At 38.0% G+C, this 24,854-nt stretch overlaps 1 protein-coding gene and 1 pseudogene across 3 annotated transcripts in view; both read left to right on the top strand.

Annotated features, from left to right (window-relative positions):
- Window positions 1-10,983, top strand: LOC308246868 (PIN2/TERF1-interacting telomerase inhibitor 1-like; annotated as a pseudogene). The gene is made up of 2 exons: window positions 1-126; window positions 10,222-10,983. The product of its transcript is annotated as a PIN2/TERF1-interacting telomerase inhibitor 1-like (transcript).
- The window catches only part of DMTF1 (cyclin D binding myb like transcription factor 1), a 47,673-nt gene that overhangs the window by 203 nt on the left and 22,616 nt on the right, over window positions 1-24,854 (top strand). The window contains exons 2-5 of one of the 2 annotated variants that reach the window (XM_080663235.1): window positions 12,206-12,326; window positions 13,852-13,968; window positions 15,658-15,780; window positions 20,781-20,875. In XM_080663235.1, coding sequence (XP_080519361.1) covers window positions 13,860-13,968; window positions 15,658-15,780; window positions 20,781-20,875 — 327 coding nt within the window. In that variant the 5' untranslated portion in view covers window positions 12,206-12,326; window positions 13,852-13,859. The remainder of the gene's footprint in view (window positions 1-12,205; window positions 12,327-13,851; window positions 13,969-15,657; window positions 15,781-20,780; window positions 20,876-24,854) is intronic. The other variant, XM_080663236.1, reaches the window with a different exon arrangement.

Genomic DNA, 24,854 nt, shown 5'->3' on the forward strand with positions numbered 1-24,854 from the left:
ATGGAACCTTCAGGTCCCAACCGCCGCCAGGGCCGCTCCGCCCAGTGGAGCCTGTCCGGCCCCCTTGCTGCCCGCCTGCTCCCGCCGGCCGGCGCCAGCTGCCGGCCCCCGGGCACCGCGGGCGGGGTGGGAGCTGGGCCTTGGTGACGCTGAAGCTGCCGTCCCCGCACGCTCAGGCCGGGGCCTCCCTCTCGGGGCCGGGCCTGTGGCGGCCTCTCGGGCTGCAGAGGAGAGTAACCAGCAGCCGCCGAGGCACAGCGGCGACCCGGCAGGGGCGGAAAATGGCGGCGGCTTCGGAGGAGCTAAATGGCGCCGGGACCCCTGGGGGTGGGGTGGGCCGGGAGCTGCGGAGAGAATTGGGCCCGGAATGCGGAGAGTCGGGAAGCCTTCCTTGTTTCTCTGGTGGTCACCTTTCTGTCTCTTTGTTGTGGTTGTTACCTTTTCGTTTGTAGTAGGTGGTTCAGTGAAGAGGTGGGTCTCGCCCCACCCCCCTGATTTTTTCTTTTTCACCCCATTTGCGTCTTAGATTTCTCTTCCCGTCTTTTTGGATTCACTCTCGCTCACCTATGCGTGGCCCAGCCCGAGGGGATCGGGCTTGCTGGCCCATCTGTCTGTCAGCCTGAGTCTCTTTTTATAAAAGGAGAGGCATGGGCTGGGTGACGGGAAGACAGACAGTCCTAACCGACCGGAGAACCGTAAAATGCCTGGCAAATAGTAATTGTCAACATCTGCCAAGTCCTGAGGAAGGGTTTAAATTTCTTTAATGTCATGTGTCCTTTAAAATAAACTTGGAGTATCTCTTCAGGGACATAGAATCTCCCGCGTAGGTTTGAGAGGTGTCCAAGTGCCTTTCTATGCCGCTGAGTGGTAATATAGCATGTGTTTTTTATAGTAAAAATATTCGATGTAGATAAGAGAGGGTGATAATTCTGTGAAACGTGAGTCAGGACTCTCCTCCCCTTCCCCTGATTGAATTTGGAAATTCGAATTCAGCGTTGGTGGTTTTCCTAACTTGATTCATCGTCCTGTACCTCCTCTCTGACCGTAGGCGAGGCTTCGTGTTGGAACAGCCAACAAAGTGCCTAAGATACAGGGTTACTGTCTCATCCGTGTTTTAAAAATAATATCATTTAGATTTTTTTTTCCCGTTTGGAATTTTTGTCTTTTACTAATAATTATACCTTTAATTATTGAGAGACAGTTGACCACTTAACTGTTTTTAAGTTCCAGTCCAAGTAAGAAAACATTCATCCATTGTGTTGCAAATTTTACCAACAAAATCTATTTTTCTTTTTCAGTTAAGGATTCTCATATTTTTTCATTACTTGAGATGCTTTCTTTGAGCTGGTTTTAAATTTGTGTTTCAGATAACCGTGTATTGTTGTTGATATTTTTTAGTAATTTGAGTAATTTACCAGCACTTATGACGCGACCCTTTAATACAGTTCCTCATGTTGTGGTGACCCCCAACCATAAAATTATTTTTGTTGCTATTTCATAACTAATTTTGCTACTGTTAATGAATCGTAATGTAAATATCTGTGTTTTCCGATGGTCTTAGGCTCTACAGTAGCGGTTCTCAACCTGTGGGTCGCCTAAGACCATCGGAAAACACAGATATTTACATTACAATTCATAACAGTAGCAAAATTACAGTTAGGAAGTAGAAACGAAAATAATGTTATGGTTGGGGGTTACCACAACATAATGTTTAAAGACCGTGGTGATAATACAACTAAAGCTTAGCTTTTTACTATGATGGTGTAGTAGGGATAAGATTTTATTATGTTAGGTTAAGATTTAGGAAAACATTAAAGTTACGTTTCTTAATGTTATGAAAATGGTCAGACTGAATGTTTTTAAGAATAAATACAGGCTGGTGGGAGAATAAACTTTTTCCTTTTTTCTGAAAAAGACATTACTAGTACTTGTTACAGTTTTTGGGAAAAGTACATTTCATGTTTTGTTGTGATTTTATCTCATTATTTTAACTCCCATATATAATAGGTGCTTTTATTTGCCACCAAACTCATTTTTTTTTTTTTTTTTTTTTTTTTTTACTGTTTTTGTTGATAAGCTCACCCAAAATGTGATTTTTGGGACTGATCTAGACCTGCATATTCAGCATGAATCTCTTTAATTGATTGCAGTTGAGCTAGATGGAGCCAGAATGCTATTGCCCTGTCTTCATTAACAGTTAATCAGTAAGTACTGGGCATTGCCTACTTACTTAGATTTTTTTAAGATGGCGAAAGGTTACCTCATTTCACTTCAAGGCAGCAGGAGAGAGAACTATATTTGTAAAGTTAAGTGTTACTAGTTAGCATTGAAATAAAAACAGCAAAATTAGTCCTTACCTTCCCATATAATGCTTCTTTTCTTTTTTTTTAATATATTTTTTATTGATTTGGGAGAGGGGGAGAGAGAGAGAGAGAACCATCAATGATGAGAGAGAATCATTGACTGACTGCCTCCTGCACGTCTCCCACTGGGGATTGAGCCCGCAACCCGAGCATGTGCCCTTGACGGGAATCGAACCCAAGACCCTTCAGTCCTCAGGCCAACACTATCCACTGAGCCAAACCAACTTGGACTAATGCTTATCTTTCTGCTCACTTTATTTATTTCTCCAAAGTCTACAGACACTAATTTTTATTAATGTAATTTTTTCTGAAAATAACATCTTGTTATTGTGAACAGTTGCTTTTGTCCTGCACCTTTAAGTACAATGTGAAATAAGTGTCCTTAAGAGATTCACATCCTGTCACATAAATGTTAAAATATTGAGGGGGTTGGGAGTGTTTTGAAAGTATGTTGCAAAGACATCAAACCTTTAGAACAGCAATAAAGTTTAGGAAGAGTTCCACTTTTTTCAATATTATATAGAGAGGCTGCCTTTTTAACATTGAGAGATGTTAGCCTGCCTTCTCAAAATGGAGTTTTCTTTTAATATTCCGTTTCCTCTTATCACCATCACTTTTAGCACTTTATTTTCCCATCTAAAAAAAAAAGGAATTTCCTAATTATTCTGAATGCTTTGCAATTTGCAATTTCAGCTCCACATCTTTTTCTATCCCTGAATATGAAATGACCTGAGAAAGTGATCAGTTTGTTGCTGTGTTAAATATAAAATACAAATAGTTATGAAATGTATGTGGCATTTGTTTGCATTCATATCATTTCTCCCTCTTTTTTCATAGGAATTTTTGTAATAGAAATCACAAATAGGTTTTGTTTTTGCTTGATTCTATAAAGGTAAACAATAAATTTAAATAAAAGAACCTGTTTATCAAGTTTGCTTTTTTTACATTTGTGGATAGATAACCCATTCTGTTATGGATACCAGAAAGAAGTTGTCAGGAAAAAGTACACTGAAGAGACCTTTGTGAACAATTTCGTTTGCTTGTTTGAAATGTTACCTCCCCTCCCCCCCCCTTTTTTTTCGTTGCCCCCTCCTTTTTTTTTTTTTTTTTTTTTTTTTTTTTAATGTACATTATTGTGTTGTCTGGCCTTTTTTCAAGCACCAGGTTGTCAAAGCTAATCTTTATTTACTATCAGGTGTTATGTAAACACAAAAATGCTCATTAAGTTTATGTACTGCTTATCAGTATTTTAGTGTCTGTGGAGGAAATGCATTTTAAAAATTAACTTCTGTATAAATCAAGACTAGTGATAATTTGATGTATTAACTTTAAAGATCTTCTGATGCTGCTTTGCATCAAGTGCTCAGTTTAAATGGATGAAATCTTAAAATGTAGTCAAGTACATGTTATAAGCTCTTAAGTCATGCACTGGGTAAATAACATTTTTGGGTTTTAATAAGCAATACGATTTTATTGCCAAACCAGATATAAAATGCTACATCTTGTAATATTATCAAGTAATTCTCTTAAATAATACTATTTTCAATCGATAATTGAAATCAACATCTTAAGCAATTAAAGTATATTATAATAAATTCCATTAACATCTTTATTGACTTCTTATGGTGTACAGTCACATTTTGCCATCTTAACACCAAGCTATAATGAGCATTAATTAGGTACCTTAATTCGGTATGTTTTATGTTCATTTATAGCTCTGCTTCTCAAACTTCCACAAAGTATACAGAAGAGCAAATCCCTTGGGGCCCGAGACCATAGCCCAAAGCTTCAAGTATGACATGTCCCCTATTCCTATCTTGAATAAAATAAATATTCAAGATTTATTTTGTGGCTTTGTCTTTTTTTTACACCCCTCTATGTAATTGTGTTCAGGATGTAGGAATTCATCTGTTCTCTTTCAAAATAAAAATATCTTAAAACACATCTTTTAGGTTATTATACATTACTAAGGAAATCCCCTTACGAACATTTCTTAAGGAATCTATAATAATAAAAGCGTAATATGCTAATTAGACCGGACAGCTGAACAGCCTTCCAGACAACCTTCCTAACCAAGCCTGGACTGCGAGGAAATTTTGTGCATCGGGCCTCTAGTTAGTTATATGCAATGATAGGTATGATGATGGTCAATATGGAATCTTTATAATAGTAAGACCTCAAACAAAAATGTTCAGTAATAGGTTAATGGTTAGGTAAATTGAGATGCTATGTATTCATTAAAAATGCTGTGGCAGAGTAAGTAGTAATATTGGAAAATGTTCCTAATGCAAAAAAAAGTTATAAAAGATGTGACAATAGGATCTCATTGTAAATATTTTTTTAAATATGTTAATACATGAATAAAAGACTTGGGTGATCATCACAAAAAAGTTACAGAGGAGTAATTTTCTGCTAATATATTGGGTCAGAAAAACATCTGAAAATTAAATGTGTCCTTACTGTCTTACTAGTTTAAATATGCCCAAAACTGTGTCTTAGCTAGTGGTTTTTAATTCTTACCTCATCCAGTAAAATTCTGGTGCTATACTAGTATATTCTGCAGCTTGCTTGATTTCCCCTTATAAAAGTATCTTATAATGAATTTTTTTCACACTATGTAGCCTTATCCCATTTTTCAATGTAGAATAAATTTCAAGCACCTAGGGTTAGTAAAACTTCTGTGCTGCCCATGATCTTCACTAATAGAATCTACCCTTGTACTTGTACTGTGCTTGGGAACTGATTGATACAAATTTACCTACAGAACTAATCCCAAAACTAGGAAGAAATGTCACTTTTCTTGGTTCTAGTTTTTAGAACATACATGTCAATTAATTGCTTAGAAAATCAGAACAATTAATATAGGTGGAGATACATAAAATAATCCATTGAATAAAAGCTTTACATCAGTACTGTAAGAGTAGGATGAAGGATTCATTTCTTTAATTCTGTTAAATAACATATTCAAGAGTTACTTTTGTTCTACAATAAGTAGTGTCACCATGTTCATTGGACATTATAAATAAAAATTTATATTTCTCATTTAAATGTGAATATGTAAATACTCCCTTGTAAATGTTTTGTGCCATATTTCAGGTATTTCCTTGATTTTATTAGGGTAATTTTTTTCTGTTTAATATAGCCACGGAACGATAGAAACATGACTAGAGTACCATTTCACCATTTAAAATGGCTATTACGTTTTTTCTTTTTTATTTCTAGTTAGTATAAAAATAGTACATGTGGTCTAACTACAACTCAGTGACAGAGAAAGGAAGATCTAATGGGTGGGCAAACTTTTTTTTTTTTTTAATATATTTTATTGATTTTTTACAGAGAGGAAAGGAGAAGTATAGAGAGCTAGAAACATCGATGAGAGAGAAACATCAATCAGCTGCCTCCTGCACACCTCCTACTGGGGATGTGCCCGCAACCAAGGTACATGCCCTTGACTGGAATCGAACCTGGGACCCTTCAGTCCGCAGGCTGACGCTCTATCCACTGAGCCACACCGGTTAGGGCTGGGCAAACTTTTTGACTCGAGGGCCACAATGGGTTCTTAAACTGGACTGGAGGGCCGGAACAAAAGCATGGATGGAGTGTTTGTGTGAACTAATATAAATTCAAAGTAAAGGAGCGTAGGGAAAAGCAAGAGAACCGGATAGAACAGCCGGATCCAGCCCGCGGGCCGTAGTTTGCCCACGGCTGATCTAAGTGGACTGGTGGTGTGTACTTATTTGCCCCAAAGAGAACCAAAAATTTTATTATAGAGGCCCGGTGTACGAAATTCGTGCGCGGGGGTGTGTGTCCCTCAGCCCAGCCTGCACCCTCTCCAATCTGGGATCCCTTTCACAATCCAGGACTGCTGGCTCCCAACTGCTCGCCTTCCTGATTGCCCCTAACCGCTTCTGCCTGCCAGCCTCATCACCCCCTAACCACCCCCTGCCAGCCTGATTGATGTCTAACTGCTGCCCTGCTAGCCTGTTTGCCCCCAACTTCCCTCTGCTGGCCTGGTCACCCCTAACTGCCCTCCCCTGCAAGCCTGGTCCCTCTCAACTGCCCTCCCCTGCTGGCCTGATCGCCCACAACTGCCCTCCCTTGCAGGCCTGGTCCCTCCCAACTGCCCTCCCTTGCTGGCCATCTTGTGGCGGCCATCTTGTGTCCACATGGGGGCAACCATCTTTGACCACATGGGGGGCAGCCATCTTGTGTGTTGGAGTGATGGTCAATTTGCATATTACTCTTTTATTAGATAGGATAGAGGCCTGGTGCACGGGTGGGGGCCAGCTGGTTTGCCCTGAAGGGTGTCCCAGATCAGGGTGCAGGTTCCCTTGGGGTGTGGGGTGGCCTGGGCGAGGGGCCTGTGGTGATTTGCAGGCTGGCCACACCCCCCAGCAACCCAAGCAGAGGCCCTGGTATCTGGGATTTATTTATCTTCTACAATTGAAACTTTGTAGCCTGGAGTGGAGCCAAGCCTTCTGCTCTCTCTGTGGCGGCAGCCATTTCTGTTGGGATTTATGTATCTTCTATAATTGAAACTTTGTAGCCTTAAGTGGAGGCCTGGGCCGGCCAGGGTGTGTGGAAAGCTTGGCTTCCTCCATTGCCGGGAAAACCCAAGCCTCCCTCCTGCTCTCTCCGTGGCTGCAGCCATCTTGGTTGGGGTTAATTTGCATACTCACTTCTGATTGGATAGTGGGCGTGGCTTGTGGGTGTAGTGGAGTGGTGGTTAATTTGCATATTACTCTTTTATTAGATAGAATTTGGAGATCTTCCTGACATTTCCCTGATAAATCAAATGGGTAACAGTCCAGTTTCATGTATAATTAATTAGAATACAACACATTAAAATATTCAACTTTGTACCTTACTATCTTTAAGTCAGTTTATTCACCCAACATTTTTCAGTCACTCTGGTCGAATCAGAATAACAGATATGCTCTTCTAAATAACTTCTGCCTTGACATTATGGTAGCTAGTATTCTCTCTCCCTTCTTAGCTTGAAAGCTAAACCTCGTAAAAGACCTGTTTGTATTGTCTTCCCTACTTCCAATTCTCTGTGTATTCCAGTATGGCTTCTGTCCCCACTACCCTGAAACTGCTTACCTTAAAGTCATGAATGTTCTTCATATTGCCAGATCAGATAGTCATCCTCAAAGCAGTCCTATTTAACACAGTTGACTACTTACTTGATGCTCCTTGAAAAACACCCAGGGCCTTTTAGTTAGCACCTGTTAGTTTTTTAGTTTTCATTTTAAGAATTTTGTTGATTTTTAGAGAGGGAAGGGATAGGGGAAAACATGGATGTGTGAGAGCAGCTGCCTCTTATGCCCCCAATCTTGATACCCGGACATGTGCCCTCACTGGGAATCAAATCAGCAACCTTTTGGTGCCTTGGACATCACCCAGCCAACTGAGACACATTGGCCAGGGCATCACACCTATTAGTTTTTATCCTATACTACTGGTTGGTCCTTTTCAGACTCCTTTGTTTGTTTATGCATCACTTGACTTCCAACGGTTAGAGTGTTCCAGAATTGGAAGCTAGACTGTCTAATCTCTCTAGGTGATCTTTAAAACAATCTGGATTCCTCTAACTCACATTTATAGGTCTAATTCACACCTGTTGAATTCCAGCTTCCAACTATCAACTTGACATCTTCATTTGGATGCCTCATATCTTTAATACAAACAGTAATAAAAATATTTAATGTAATATATTCTTAGAGTCTCCAAACTAACTCGGCTGTTTAAGCCAACAGCCTAAAAAACTTTTTTTTAATCCTTTATTGTTGAAAGTATTACATGTCTCCTTTTTCCCCCATTGACCTTTCTCCGCCTACTCCCTCCCCGCAAGAATCATCTTTGAAATAGCTCCCATCTTTTTATCTTCTTCATTCAGCAAATTCTATCAACACTGCTTCCAAATTATATCTTCTGTCCAGCCTTCTTTCTTATTTCTGCCAAATCAAGTCCCACCTTAAGAACTTTGCTATTATCAATCGGTTGGCTGGCTTGTAGTCACATACTTGCAAGTGATGTCTCTTCAAGTAATGTAGCATCTCAGCATCAAGCCGCCATAGCGTAAAACTGTGAGCATCTGTGTGTTATCTATTTTGTGCATCCATTAGCAAGATGTGTCCTAAGGTGTTAAAAAGCCCAAGAGCGCCCTAGCTGGTTTGGCTCAGTGGGTAGAGCATTGGCCTGCGGACCGAAGGGTCCCAGGTACGATTCCGGTCAAGGGCGCATGCCTGGCATTGCTGGCTCTATCCCCAGTGGGGGGGCGTGCAGGAGGCAGCCAATCAATAATTCTCATCCTTGATGTTTCTATCTCTCTGTCCCTTCCTCTCTGAAATCAATAAAAATATATTTTTTTAAAAAAGCCCAAGAGCTGGTTAGGCTGTTGACACTTCGTGTAAAGCTGGACATTCTTAAGTGTAGAAGCATACACTGGAAGTATTGCAGATTCAGTTTCAGACCCCTGCAGCACAGCAAGTCACACATTTTATTTTCCCAGTGTATACTATAAAGGTTATGTTTATACTATATTGCAAAAAGTATGCACCAACCAAATTGCTCAACATAGTTGCTAAAAACCTTCAGTTTTTAAAAAATGCCTGCAAAGCACAATAAAACAAGGTATGCCTGTATTTGGTATGATTTGGTAGATTATTTTTTGGGTCTGGGAAAGCTCAAAAATTTTTTCCTGTAAATTAATGGTAGGTAATTGGTTTGCTTTAACCATTTCACCTTACTAAAGGTTTCATAGGAACCCTCTACTTTCCAATAGCAGGTATAACTGCCTTCTTTCATCTAGCTATTTCATACTCCTTTTTCCTTGTACTACTTTCTCACCATGTCTTCTCTAATCTACCTTTGGTTTTGTTTGTTTTTTTCCCTAAAGCTTTGGATTAACTTGGGTCCCAAGATGACTTTCATTAAATGCTCAACCAGTAACCATTTTGTACCTATCAAATGAGCAGTTGTGCTCTTTTTGTTTTGTAGTTCCTTTTTAAATAAAAATGCTGTCAAGGTTACCAGGAATAGAGTTTACATCCCAATGATAGGAATATAAATTTGTGCAACCTTTCTGGAAAATAGATTGTAATGTGATTTAGGTGTTCATTTCTTTTTTTTATTTAATAATTTTCACTGATTACTATTTAAGGAAATAGAGTATATAATAAATGTTTCGGTATGTTTTAATGAAATGAAAAATTGGGAACATCATAAATGTCCAGTGATAGGGTCATTATTAAATAATATATTTTTTTATACAGTGAAGGTTTTAAATGATACAGGAAACTTCAGTTAAGTACTTAACCATGGTTTCCTTCACACTTTTCAATATAAATGAACTCCAAGTAGCAGGATATAAAATTGCGTATCCACTATAGTCTTGTCTCTCTCTCTCACCCACACACCAAAGACAGTGAACTCTGGTTTTGGTAAGTTTATAGATGATATTAGCTTTTTTAAACATTTCTATTTTTCCATCTTCTGCAGTAGGTATTACTTGCAAACCAGCTTTAAAAAACATTTAATGGATTCAGAAATAAGGACAGCATGAAATATAATAGCTGACTGAAGATTTCTCTAGCAGGATCTGTACCTTTTTCACTGCTGACTTATTTATGTACAGCAATTCTCATATATAACTATCCCCTTTGAACCTCAACACCTGCTGTGCTTTTGAACTTTTGGTTGACCCTTTGGGATAAAGATGAGAAGCCTATTGAAAGAAACCTTTAAAAAACAATCATTTCCCTAACTTCTCTGTTAGCTGTCTGCTCCATAGCTCCTGTTAATTAGGTCCAGAGGACCACTCATCACAGGCTCTGTGACATGTCAGTGATGGCAGAGGAAACAGAAGTGGGCTATGGATCTGAGAAATGCCACGTGGAGTAATGATTCCACGTTTGACCAGAGCATGCTAGAAAAGATGATGTGGTCTAAAGGAAAGAGTTTAGGGTCTCAAGAGTAAGGAGCCACAGGTCATATTAAAGTTCAAGTTAAAATTACCGCCTGGATTGCTCATCAGGAGATTTTAACCAGCTTCTGGCTGAACTGAACACTTGCCATGGACTGGAAACAGCATGCTGACTCCTCCTCAGACAACAAGGAAGAGAAATCTTTCAGCCTTGAAGAAAAGTCCAGAATCTCCAAAAACCCACGTTCATTATAAGAAATTCACAAAAGGGAAGGATCTATCATCTTAGAGCAAAACAGATCTTGACTGCATTTTGGGGAAAAGATCTAAGAAGATTCCTGAGAATGATTCCAGTCCTGCTACTCCAGATGGGAATGAAACCTCCACTATGACAAGTGCCTTCACCATCCAGGAGTACTTTGCCAAGCAGCTGGCAGAGCAAAAGAACAAGCCACAGGTCATGGCTGCAGGGCGTTATGTTCCAGAGACCAAAAGGGAAAGGAAAGAAAGGCAAAAGATAAATGTGGAAAATTATACCCAATTCAGAACTAAGAAAAAGAGACCAAATTAAGCAGCAGCTCAGAGACCATTATTGGGATGAGAATTATGACACTTCTGCTGAGGATAGAGAGGGTTGTATGTGCTACTTAATGACCAGGACTTACCTCCAAAGCCCAAAAAAGAGAAGGAAAAGCAAGTTGAGGCAGCAGTGGATGCCACACTAGATGAAGCACCAGTGAAAAAGAAGAAAGGGCCCTAACCGGTTTGGCTCAGTGGATAGAGCGTCGGCCTGCGGACTGAGGGGTCCCAGGTTCGATTCCGGTCAAGGGCATGTACCTGGGTTGCGGGCACATCCCCAGTGGGAGGTGTGCAGGAGGCAGCTGATCGATGTTTCTCTCATCGATGTTTCTAGCTCTCTGTCCCTCTCCCTTCCTCTCTGTAAAAAAATCAATAAAATATATTTAAAAAAAAAAAAAAGAAAAAGAAGAAAGGCTCCAAATAAATTACCTTGAGCCAGGGCCTTCCAACCACTCAGATGTCAGGGTGCTGCCAGGCAAACATCTTGGCCTAATGTCAGAGCAGAGTTCACCCAAGAGAGTCTGTGCACATCTTTTAACATGTCCATGGATTGCTGAGTCTCACCCTCTCACCACACTTCCCAAATCGTATTCCCAGAAGAACTTTTAAATGTTCTAAGTCATGGCTGTCATAAACAAATTTCTTTGTAGACTCTGAAAAAATAAAAAAATTAAAAATTATTTCAGGTTTTGTAAGTTTCATATTGCATTCAAAAGCTCTTGTAATTTACCTTTTCCAGCCTGATTATTTGGGACCCCCCTCTCTCTCCCCCACCCACACACACAGAGATCCCTAGACAGGATTGTTCACAGATATTATATATTTTTAATGCTTCAAGATGAAACAGGTATTATGTAAAGAATGTATTAGTTACTATATTTTAATTTCTTTAAGTTTATTGAGCCAAAATTATAACGTATGCTGGGAGCAAGATCTCAAATGCTCCCTGATGTTAATTGTTACAAAGAAAAGATACTGGTCAGATTTATGGTACTGTATTAGTTGATGTACACCATGGATCATGTTATATGTACCTAGTCTATAATTCATAGGACCACTAACAGCTCAAGCTGTTTTTTCCAAGAATGTTTGACTGCCTGATGCGGGACAAATGGGTTGAGAAACTGCCTTTGAATTAACTCAGTGGGCATCAGAATCTCATCATTTCTGCCCTTCACTGGGAATACTTTTAGAGGCTGATTTCCTAAAGGTCTAAGAATTCTGGTTTTGTCATTTTTCTAGTTGACGTAACACACAAGGCTAGAGTGTCATCAGCATACTGCTAGCGCACAAGTGTAGTTACAAGACTTACTGTGTAATGCTGTTATTTTTTCAGTGTTGCAGCTATAGGATCATGGGGGAAAAACAATCTGGATAACATGAAAGTGATGCTGGTGGCTAAGGGAAGGCGACCTTATTCTGTGGGAAGGGATATAGCTGATTCATCTGTTTTCTAGGTAAGTCTGCCTTGTTCCACGGACCTCACTTAATGACTGCAAATTTTAATCATAACTAGATCATGATTTCCACTTACCTTTAATTTGGGAATGGCATCTTTACCATTGTAAAATGAATGATGTCCTTTTAAAACAGCAATTTGTATAATAAAACTTTAGTGATTCTCACTGGGTCTTCACCATGTAAATGTTAGTAGATCCTAAGTTCTGCCTGGGGGAAGTGCATATGTGTAAATGGTAAATATATGAACACACTAATATCTTGTGTGTAAAAGCCAAATAATGTGTGAATAATTTAATATACATCAAGGCTTATGTCCCCTTTCTTATGATAATTGGCAAAAAGTACATAGACAAGATCAAAATTGAGTATTGAGACAAGAACTTCATTGAACATTATAAGGTAAGCCTGAAGAGTTCAACCAGCCTATCTATAATAATAAAAGCGTAATATGCTAATTAGACTGGATGACCTTCTGGATGAAGCCGGGGCTGTGAGGGAAGCCCGGGTTCCAGGTGCCAGAGGGAAGTGGGTGCAGGCAGCTGGGGGACAGAAAGCCTACTCTTGGACGAATTTCATGCATCAGGCCTCTAGTTGATTATAATTCAATAAATTTCCCCCTGTTAACCATGAATACTATATTCTAAGGTTGATCAGTCTGTCGGAACAAAAGAAAAATATTATATATATAAAATAGCGGTTTAAACAAAAACAGTTCTCCTATTTCAGAAGAAGGCGTTGCTTCATCTCTATTAGAAAAGCTATTTGATCAATGATGGATGTATGCACTTGTTTAATATTAATGAAAAAAAACTTTAAAAGAACTATTTAGTGTTCTTGTCAGATAATAACAGAGCTTAATTACTTGTAAAAAATGTTTTGGAGAAGTAATTCTTAGATTAAGACAAAAGCTTTAATGAATTTTCTACTAAAGAATCAGAAGTTAAATCACAAAGCTGCCAATAAAAAGTAACTAAAAAGTGGTGAGACTTGCTGACATGACAGACAACTTTCATTGCATGTGGTAAAAACATTTCTTTAAAAAGTGAATACCGTAGGTTTTTAATCATAGCAGTCAATTCTTATAGATTATTATATCTAATTCTACGTTTTAATTGATTATTTTGGAGAGAGAGGAGGGAAGTGAGAGAAACATCAATATGAGAGCGCAACATTGATTGGCTGCCTCCTGCATACCACCTATTGGGGATTGGGGATCAACCCTGCAACCCAGGCATGTTGAATACTGGGAATTGAACCGATTACCTTTCAGTGCTCAGGGCAACGCCCAGCCAGCTGAGCCACACCAGCCAGAGCTATATCTAATTCTAAATAATGGTTATAAACTTTTGAAAAACAGTGTTTGAAATCTGAACTGGTATTGCAGTTTCACATAAAGAACACTGTAGGCAGATACAAATTGTGGGGCTTTTGCAGGGGGAGGTGGGGAAATTAGAGGGCTACTTGAAGTTCATATTTGGAAATAATTTTTTTAATCCTAATCTGAAATATGTTCTTGTACAGATTTGAGTATGAGCACAGTTGAAGAGGATTCTGACACAGTAACAGTAGAAACTGTGAACTCTGTAACTTTGACTCGAGACACAGACGGGAATCTCATTCTTCATTGCCCTCAGAATGGTAGGAGAACTTGTAGGCATAATTGTGAATCTTTTTGGATTTCTCGATTTTATGTCACCGTTGATCTCTGTTATCCATCTGGACGGTTTAGGCCAGGACCGTAGGAAAGGTTATCTCTTTGGTTCATGAATTAATCTTATTTTTATATTTTAAAAATATCCCTTGTTATATTTTCTAATTTACCATAAATTTTCTAATTAACCTTTTATAAGTAGCTGTTTTATTAGTAAGATCTGTTGAGCCTCCTAAGATAATAATGGATTAACTAACTATACATTATACACTTCCTCACCAGAGTATATGTAGTACATTAGAATATATAGATATAGTCATGCTAATACAAATAAATGAACATTTTTTGCTAGAACCTGTGTTAGAGAATTTTATGTAACTGAGTAAGATTTACTATGATCAAGATTCAACAGTCTTGGGGTTTGTGATTTTTCTCTACCTATTTCTTGTGTATAATTTATTGTTTCTTTTGCTTTAAGTTCATCTTTGCTCAACCTAAGTTTTGTCTCTCTTTTCACTCCATACTTAATCCCTAGGTTATTTCATTCAAACTTGCTGTTTTAACTACCCTCTACGTATTAAAATGATTCAAACTTCTGACTTTATTATGAATTCTCCGTTTCTCAGAGGCATCTTTAATGTCACATGTCTCAAACTGAATTCTTTCACAGAATCCCCCAACCTGGTTCTTTTTTCCTTTCTCAATACAGGTAGGAATAATCCTCTCATCTCCCACATTCATTCTGTCATAAAGATTTGTTGATATAATTGTTTCTTGAATCAATTCCCTTCTCTCTTCTCAAGTCCTCCTTTCTTATTTCAATTTCTCACCTGGGTGGCTCTAACAGCTTTTAACCAGTTTCCCACCTCTATTTCATCTTTTAAACTACAAAGACATTGGTCATAATACTCAACAGTGGAAGAAGGTATTTAAAGCTTACCATGGTTTTTAGAATATAATTCGGGTTCTTTAATTTGGCACATAGCCTCCCATCATCGCATCTTTTCTTCCAGACTCACTTTTGCCACATTTCACTTATCCATATTCCAGCAGTTCATGGCTGTTTTTACTTTCCTAGCATACCTTAAGCTCTTTATACCTAAGTGTCACTGAATATATTACTCCTACTGCCAATAATACTCATTTTCCTCTGGCTCTGTTCAAGTTAAAGACATCTTCTCCAGGAAACCTCCCTTCACTTCTAGTCTAAATTAAATGCCTCTCCTCTTTGCTCATATCAGCCACTTCATAGCTCTTATTACACTATTTTGAAATTGTTTAGTCATCGCCTCCTCTACACTGTGAGCTCCTTGACAGTCACGGTGTCTCTCATTGTTCTTTTCCAAGCACTTAGCACATAGTAGGCACTCAGTAAGTATTTGTGAGTGAATTGTCTTTACATGTGAAATACTTGGAAAGCCAGATAGTTGACAGCACAAAAGTGTGATGTTCAAAAAGTGGCACCTTTGTTATAGTTCCTTGTCATAAGAATAAAAGCTTAGGTACTGCAGTAGACACTGAGAAGGCAATATTGTTTGGAGTCCCACTTGTACAACTGGGCTTAGTTAACTGAGCAAATCAGTAAGAAGATTGTTTTACAGTCATTACTTGAAGATTTTGTGTTTTCTTCATTGTTTTGAACGTTTTGAGATTTTTGTTTTGTTTTGTTTCATCAGAAGCTGATGAAATAGACTCAGAAGATAGTACTGAACCTCTGCATAAAAGGCTTTGTTTGTCTTCTGAGGATGATCAGAGTATTGATGATTCTGCTCCTTGCATATCAGTTGTTGCACTTCCACGTAAGTCACTGTTTAAAAGCAGAGTTTCCTTTTAAAATTAAATTTTAGCTTGCAAGAGATTTAGTTGTCATTTGAAGGTAGACTTAAATCCATTATTTTTCTCTTCATCAAAAACCCTCTTTTTATTAATTCATACATAGTAAGTGCTTAGATATGTGCCAGGAGTGATTATAAATGCTTTTACATATATTGTCTAATTTAACCTTTTTTTATTATTATTGCCCCTTTAGTGCCACCGCTACCAGGAGCCTTTTAAACATTTTTTTTTCCTGATCAAGCTTTCCCCCATGAACTTTTTTAAATGTGCTGTGTATGTTCTTGCTTTGATAATAAAGAGAATAAAAATTTTTTCATGCACAACACTTATGAAGCACATTTGCCCTCATTGAGAAAGCGTGCTCTAGAGTAGGGATGATTATTATCTCTATTTTATAGTTGACGGAACTAAGGCACTGATATGATAACTTGTCAATGATCATATCCAGCCATTTCTGGTTCTTGTCATTTATACTCTTAATCCCAATGCTGTACTGCCTCTTCATATGGTAAATAGCTAACTGGAAGTTATATAGGAGTCTGATTAGTTTTTCTCACTAAGGTTTTAACATGTTTAAATTTCAAGATCATTTAGAGTAGACTGGATTCTAAGGAGGTTATCGTATTTCAGGTACTGTTGGCAAAAGACTATAACACAACAACTGTAATGTTAGATTATATTTCTAATGTGTTTAGCAAAAAATAGGGAATCTTGTTGAACTGTGGTGTCCCCACAAAGGTCAAATAGGTTTCTTAGTCCATGCTGATGGGGTTGGGATACAAGGTTCTTATACATAAAGGAGAGTCTTGCCATATCTGAGAACTTACCTTTTGCACTGAGCATCAAGCAAAATCACATCTTTATCCAGTGGGGAAAAACTGAAACTAGGTTTTCATTGTGGAAAATCATGTATTCACAAGTAGGTAAATACTCTGTATTTAGAGTTTAATTACTTGTTAAATTTACAGAAAAGAAATCCTTTTATGTCAGTTTGCTGTGAAACTTTATTAATATAGTATTAATGTTCATGTTGCTAATATTGCTTCCAGTTGTGACTATACAAACATAATCTATTTATAATTAAATTAAATGACCTAATTAAGTGATCTTTCCTCCTAATAATGATTCATATGATAATTTAAACTCCTAATTTGACTGTCATTATGTTGTGATTCCGCTTTAAAACTTGATTAACCTATCTGTACTACAGACATAATCCTATATGGATATTTTCTAAGCTACAGATTATTTTTATTCAGCTATAATTGATATATTACATTATATTAGTTATAAGTATACAACATAATGCTTTGGTATATTTATACATTGTGAAATAATCATAATAAGACTAGTTAACATCCATCACCATATATAGTGACAGAATTTTTTTCTTGTGGTGAGAATTTTTAAGATCTGCTCTCTTTAACAACTTTCAAATATACAATATAGTATTATTAATTGGTTAATTCATTAGAGTGTGCCTTTATCATAATTGTAGGTTCAAACTATACTTGATATTTTGTTCTATTTTATGGAGTTATTCTGAATTGGATGTTATAAAATACATGAGCTACTTGATATTGGATCATAGCATATCATGTACGCAGGGCATGCTGGAGGCTAATATTTACAGTAAGACTGAATTCATGAAAAGCAGGTTTGAAGTATTTACATGTTTCCTGTATTTGTAAAAAGTGTGTTGATAAATCGACTTAGGAAAGTTTCTATATTAAAAAAAGTCACAAAAAAGCGTGAAGTCCTATATATCTGGGACTGATTGAATGAGCAAGTCATTTGTTGGACTTAGTGGAGGCGAATATTAATTTTTAAAGATTTAACTTAAAATTTAATTTTAAAATTCATATTATCTTTACATGCTTTATAAAACTGATAAAATTTATCTTCTGAGTCTTAAAAGTCCTCTTAACTTTCATAGTAATCAGTCTAGACTACTAATTGACCACTTGTGTTTGCAGTCATCTACCACCACATTCACTCCATTCCTTATTCATAGTTACAGCTCTTGGTGATTACTCATTCAGATGATTGTTGCAATATCTTAGCCTCCTATTCTTTTTCTTCTTCACACTGCCTTCTCTCTACCATTACCACCTTTGTTACTACCTATTAACTAGAGTCCATCTGTTTTCTGTTTCAGATTTTGTTTTCCTACCACTACTTCCTATGTTTCCAGCTTACTTCCTCAAATACTTTTAAACTCCTATGATCCTTTGCCTCATTGGCACCCATCAATCTTACCACTTTTTCTTTGTTCCTTCTCCACTTTGTATCCTGTTTCCTCCTTACCCTGTTTCACTTTCATGATTAGTCATTGTAATCACTGTCTTGAATTGCCATCAGGCCTTTTTTTCCTTCCTTCACTTATTCTTTAGTGAAACCACAACCTTGGTTAAATTTATCTGCCCACTTATGTCTATACCTGATGGTAGAAAAACAGCAGAGGCAAACTGACTGGTCCCACTTGAAACTGATCAACATTATCTTGGAGGTGGGCTCATGAAGTTTCCTGCCAGTCACACCATACATACTTCACTCTAATTTTCTTTATCCCACTCTGACATGACTGTTTCATATATCCCGAAACCTCTAATACTTTCTCCATCTTCTTTACTCTCAACTATAAGTTTTCATTTCCACAAATACTCACCTACAGGTATCTATGTCCATATATTCTATTTTTTCTCTTAGCTAAGGTCAGCCAGCTCTTCATTTTATTAGATCCTATCCCTTTGCCTACTCACGGACATTGTTACAACAATTTTTTATATTCTCTTTTGAAACATCAATTTTTTCTTCTCTAGCATTGTTCCCTTTAGCATTGTAAACATATTATAATTCTTTAAAAAGTCCCATTAGCCCACTTCTGGCTCCCATCCAATTTCCCTCCTTCCCTTAAGAGGAAAATACCTTGAAATAATTGCCTCCATTTCTTCTCCCATTCTTCCTTCAACCCACGCCAGTCAGGCTTTTACCTGTCTTACTTCACCAAAACTGTTTTCCCTAGGTCTCCAGAAACCTTTTACTAAATCCAATGGTGATCTTTTTTTTTTCAGTCTTTGTCTTGCTTGATCTATCCACAGTTTTTGACAATATTTATCACTCCCTCTTCCCCCGCTTAACATTTTGTCACATGGGTCCCAGGGAACACATTTCTCTAGTTTTCCTCTACATTGCTGTCCATGTTCTTCTCAGTCTCGTAAGCTGACTTGTCCACATCTCCCAAACCTCTAAATATGGCCTGCCCCAGGACTCAGTTCTTAGACTGCTTCTGTTTCCTGTTTTCATCCCTAAAACTAATGATTTTAAATTCTATTTCTGGTGATGTCTCCCAGATTTATTCCAGTCCAGACTTCTCCTTTTAACTCTAGATGTTTAGTAGGGATCTCAAACTAATATGTTTAAAACTGAGTTCCTGAAACTTCCTAAATTTTGAAATTTGCTTCTACGATCTTCCCCATCTCATTCTTGGCAGGTACATTTTTTCCATTTGCTGAGATTAAAAACACCCACCTGTAATATCATCTTTGACTTTTCCATTTCTCTCATGTTTGGTTTATCCGCAAATTCTATTGGCTCTACCATCAAAATACCCACAATTTGAACTACAATCACCCTTACTTGATTTCACCCTGGTCCAAGCCACTGGCCTCTTACCATGATTCTTGAATTAGCTTCTTAACTGATCGCACTCCAGCCCTTGCTGCCCTTTAGGCTATTTTCCCTATAGCAGCCGGAGTGATCATCTATATATATTAAAAGCCTAAGCAACCAGCCAACCATCCGACCAGTAGCTATGATGCATACTGACTACCAGGGGGCAGATGCTCAACACAGGAGCTGCCAAGTGTCTTGGCAGCTGTAGTTCTTGGGTGACACATCCAGAACCAGAGAAGAGGAAGCCCGATTCCGGGGTGCATCACCCAAGAACCGCCCTCTCATAATCTGGGACCCTTGGGGGAAAGAGAGCCGGTTTCAGCCCAATTACCACAGGCCAGGCCAAGGGATTCCACTGGTGCACGAATCTGTGCACTGGGCCTCCAGTATTACAATGAAAGATTATATCATTCCTCTACATCAGGGGTCCTCAAACTTTTTAAACAAGGGGCCAGTTCACTGTCCCTCAGACCGTTGGAGGGCCGGACTATAGTTTAAAAAAAAAAAACTATGAACAAATTCCTATGCGCACTGCGGGCCCGGGATGAGTCGGCTGCTAAGCAGGACAGGCAGCAGCACCCGGCGGGCCGGGTAAATGTCCTCGGCGGGCCGCATGTGGCCCGTGGGCCGTAGTTTGAGGACCCCTGCTCTAGATCTTCCATTGGTTTCCTGTCAGAGTTAAAGCCAAGTCTTTATAGCGGCCTACAAGTTACCACACAGTATCTTACTGTTCTTGTTCAATCTGCTTTGGCCACACTGCCCTCCTTGTTATTCCTGGGGAAAATCCAGGCATCTCCCCATCTCAGAGCTTTTGCACTCAGCTTTCCTGCTGCCTGAAATGCTCTTTCTCAAGACACCTACGTGACTAGCTCCCTTCCTCGTTTTGTTCCAAGTCTTAGTTACTTTTCCTGGCCTTCTATCTAAAATTTCAAATACCCTTCCTCACTTCCAGTACATTTCCTTTCCTACTTTATATTTTTCTTCTTACTACTTATCATCATCCAGTATAATATCGTGTTCATTTTGTGTTTAACCCACTAGAACATAAGCGCCATAAAAGCTGGATTTTGCTCACTGCTATCTCCAATAACTCAGCAATACCCACTATGGTATTAGATGCACAATAAATATTGGTTAAATGCATATATATATAAATATACACATATTTATATATATGAGCAAGGAATGTGTTAGGAAATTAGATGGTCCCATTTTTTCCATGGATTTTTAAAAACTAATTAGACCCTGCCGTTGCTATTCTAGAATTGAATTATTCCTTTCCTTGAAGTTTCAGAAAATGATCAGAGCTTTGAGGTGACCATGACTGCAACCACAGAGGTGGCAGATGATGAGATTACTGAGGGAACTGTGACACAGATCCAGGTATAGTAAATCTTTTTTTACTTTTTATAATTGTTATGAGAGAGAGAGAAATAAACACTGATTTGTTGTTTCACTTATTTATGCATTCATTGGTTGATTCTTGTACGTGTCCTGACCCGGGATCAAACCTACAATCTTGGTGTATCAGGATGACACTAACCAACTGAGCAACCCAGCCAGGGCCAACTCTTTTTATTGGCTGCAAGAGGACCATCCTTTACACATATTTTAGGTGGTAAAATATTGTGAACATATTTTGTCTGACAAAGTAGCAACCACAAAATTGAGGGTAAGATTCGTTATTTCGTTCAGATTTCCAAGTCCCTACATATATGAATCTCAGAATTGTAAGCAAAGATAAAATTTTAAAATTCATTCCCTGTAGAGTGGTTCACATCTGTTGAAATAGATTATGCCTGTGCATTCTTTATCTACATGAAGTGATCTCACTTGAGCTGTTAAATAACTTTAAATTTTGTCTTATAGAAGATATTGATTGGGATATAAAGCTTTTTGAGGTAGTTTTACCCAGCAGTTATCTGTAGTGACTGATTTAGAAAGGCTACATATGATCTCTATTCTGTGTCAGTGGAAACTAGTCATTACAGATAGGTTTTAGTTAGGGTAGTTATAGTTACGGTAGTTCCTTTTGGTTTTAGTTAGGGTAGTTATAGTTACGGTAGTTCCTTTTGGTGCTTGTAGGACTACATACATTTTACCATGTGTTTAGAGGTTGGATTATAATCAGTCTTACTGTTTTCCTCTTAACGTGAACTTCTTTGTCTCATAAGTTATTTCTTCCAAAAGTAATCAGAATTCTCTGCTTTCTTAGCCTAAAGCTTAAATCTGTTTTACTTATAAATTTATCTCTGGCTGAATGTGCCTTTCTTTTTAGTAGCTTGTCCTTTTGTTTCTTCATTTAATAAAATATTTTGAAGTAGTAGACAGTAGAGACATTATTTTTCTAATGTGAAGCATCTCAGTGACCTTTGTTCAGTTAAGTATAATAGTTGTAAATTGATAGGTAACATCAAGGACTAAGGACATCTAATGTAGGTGCACTGTGAACATTTTGCAATAGAGTGCTTGAAAGTGGTTCCACAACAATAGGATTTCCAGAGGCATGCGTCTGTGATGTGCTTAAATGGCTTTGAGATAGGCTGCAGATCCTCATAATCTGCCCTTGGGTATCAACTGGTGATTTGGACAGGAATTTTTTCCAAGCTCTCTGAAGCAATAGAGCACATCCTTTCTTTAAAATAGGGCTTGTCAAATTCATTTCGGGTTTAAAGACTAGGTAGTCTTCACTTCCATTCTGTTTTCAGTGCAGTAAAAATAACTATACATACGTGTAATTTTGTTTACAGCCTAGCTCAGCCGTGGGCAAACTACGGCCCGCAGGCCGGATCCGGCCCGTTCGGCTGTTCTATCCGGCCCGCGGAGCCGAAAGAGCGGAGGGTTCTCTTGCTCTCCCCTCTGCTCCTTCACCAGCAGCAGTGTTAACATGGCAACGTCGGGAAACATGGCCGCAGCTCCTTCTTCTGAGTGGGCGGATTTATATCCACCCATTCAGTAGAAGGAATAACCTCTCAATCTTCCAGAGGCTCTTTGTAATGCCCGTGGACGCGTCCCCCCCGACATCACCCTGGGAATGCGTAGACACGTTATCGTGGTGATGTAGGGAGACATGCCCCTGGAGAGTACAGTATCAGAGCATTAGCTAAAAGGGAGACCAACAACACTGTTCCCACTGAAGTTGATGTTTTAAAGACCAAAAACCTTTCAACCCAGTCTACATTGCCATCTACATCTACATCCCGGGCATAATTTGGAAGTTGAACTGAACAAAATGTTTAATTTACTGTTTACACATTTTGTTCTTTTCTATTTGTTTTAGTTTTAAATTATTTTATTATATTTAAGTTTAATTTGAAAGGCTTTTGTACCTTTCCTTTGTTAGGCAATTTTATTTTGCCTTTGCCATCTTCAATATAAGGTATGTTATTGTGCTATGATTCCTCCACTTTTTGAAGTTTCAAATTATAATAATTAGTGTTTACATTCTTCTTGTTAAAATGTTTGAAATGAATAAAACTATTGAAATAAAAAAAAAAAAAAGACCGTACCCTTTTATGTAATGATGTTTACTTTGAATTTATATTAGTTCACACAAACACTCCATCCATGCTTTTGTTCCGGCCCTCTGGTCCAGTTTAAGAACCCATTGTGGCCCTCGAGTCAAAAAGTTTGCCCACCCCTGGCCTAGCTAGAAGATTGAGCAGTGGCAATGTTAGTTAGACAAGTTATAGGGTTGTTTTGTTTGCGTTATTTCCAAAGAGTTAATGAGTTATTATTTAATATTACCTTCTTGGTTTGCTATTACCATTTTAGTGAATGAAAAACTTTTAATAATTTCTAATATATGTTTAATAAGATTAACATTAGCTGTTAGTGAAAATCAGCATAGTTAAAAGTTCAGCAATAATGTGATCTTCAGATTACAAGAGGCCTTAGACACCATCTGTTTAGTCTGTCTCCTTTCTCAGCTTTATAAAGGTCTCTTGGTCTTTAAAGGAAAAAAGTCTAAAATGTATGCTGCATAGAGTTATAAAACTTTTCTTTTTTTTTTAAATATATTTTATTGATTTTTTTAAAGAGAGGAAGGGAGAAGGATAGAGAGTTAGAAACATCGATGAGAGAGAAACATCAATTCAGCTGCCTCCTGCACACTCCCTACTGGGAATGTGCCTGCAACCAAGGTACATGCCTTTAACCGGAATCGAACCTGGGATCCTTTAGTCCACAGGCCGACGCTCTATCCACTGAGCCAAACTGGCTAGGGCGAGTTATAAAACTTTTCATACTTGATCAGTGATTTATAGTTTTTTGCCCATGGATTTTTAAAAAACTGCTTTTATGAATATAATACATTAATTACCAAATATAAAAATAAAGTAAGTAACAATAAAGGTGTGGCTTTTCCCTTTATTGTGCTTTGGAAGTTCAATGATAGCTTCTCTCTTACCAACTGAGATGGGTTTCTTTTCCTGTGGAAGTTAGAAATTCATTTTTTTGTTTACTGAAGAAATAGTTCAATCTTTGTTAGGACTTACCTCCAGCCAGTGACATAGCTTAGTAGTTGATCCATTCCAGAGACAGCACAAGGTTGAGTGATCACTAGACAGGTAATTCTCCCCTTATCCCAGTCTGCCTGTGATAATGTCAAACCTCATATGGCAGAACTGTTGTCAGATTTTCCTCACTCACACTATAGCTCTCTTTAGCTCAAGTCAACTCTTAAAAATGGCTTTGTTCCTGTAGAAATTGCTAGATTAGATATGTATGTAATTGAAAATATGCCCAGTGATAATTGCATAAATATACTAAAAGCCACTGAATGGTATTCTTTAAAGGGTGAATTTTATGGTGTGTGAATTATTTTTTAACTACACGTTTCTCAATAAAGACTGTTTTAGCTGCAATAATAGTAAAAAGTAATATATAATTCTTTGAGGAGAAGGGATACATTAATTAAGGTAGGAGTTATGATACTCTAGAAGTTGGCTACCATAAAGTTGTCAGTGAACAGTAAGCAGACCATAATTTTGTAAGATGTCTTTTGATTTAGCCTGTTAATCCTTTAAATTTAACAGATTACATTACAGATGACTAAATATTTAGATAGCAAACTACCTTTGAGGACATTAAAAATCATAACTCAACCCCAGCATTTCCATTTTATTGTATGTATGAACTAATTTAAATATATAACCACCAAAACCGGTTTGGCTCAGTGGACAGAGCGTCGGCCTGCGGACTGAAGGGTCCCGGGTTCGATTCCGGTCAAGGGCATGTACCTTGGTTGCGGGCACATCCCCAGTAGGGGGTGTGCAGGAGGCGGCTGATCGATGTTTCTCTCTCATCGATGTTTCTAACTCTCTATCCTTCTCCCTTCCTCTCTGTAAAAAATCAATAAAAT

This window comes from Plecotus auritus, assembly GCF_963455305.1.
Source record: "Plecotus auritus genome assembly, chromosome: 4".
NCBI classification, from domain to species: domain Eukaryota; kingdom Metazoa; phylum Chordata; class Mammalia; order Chiroptera; family Vespertilionidae; genus Plecotus; species Plecotus auritus.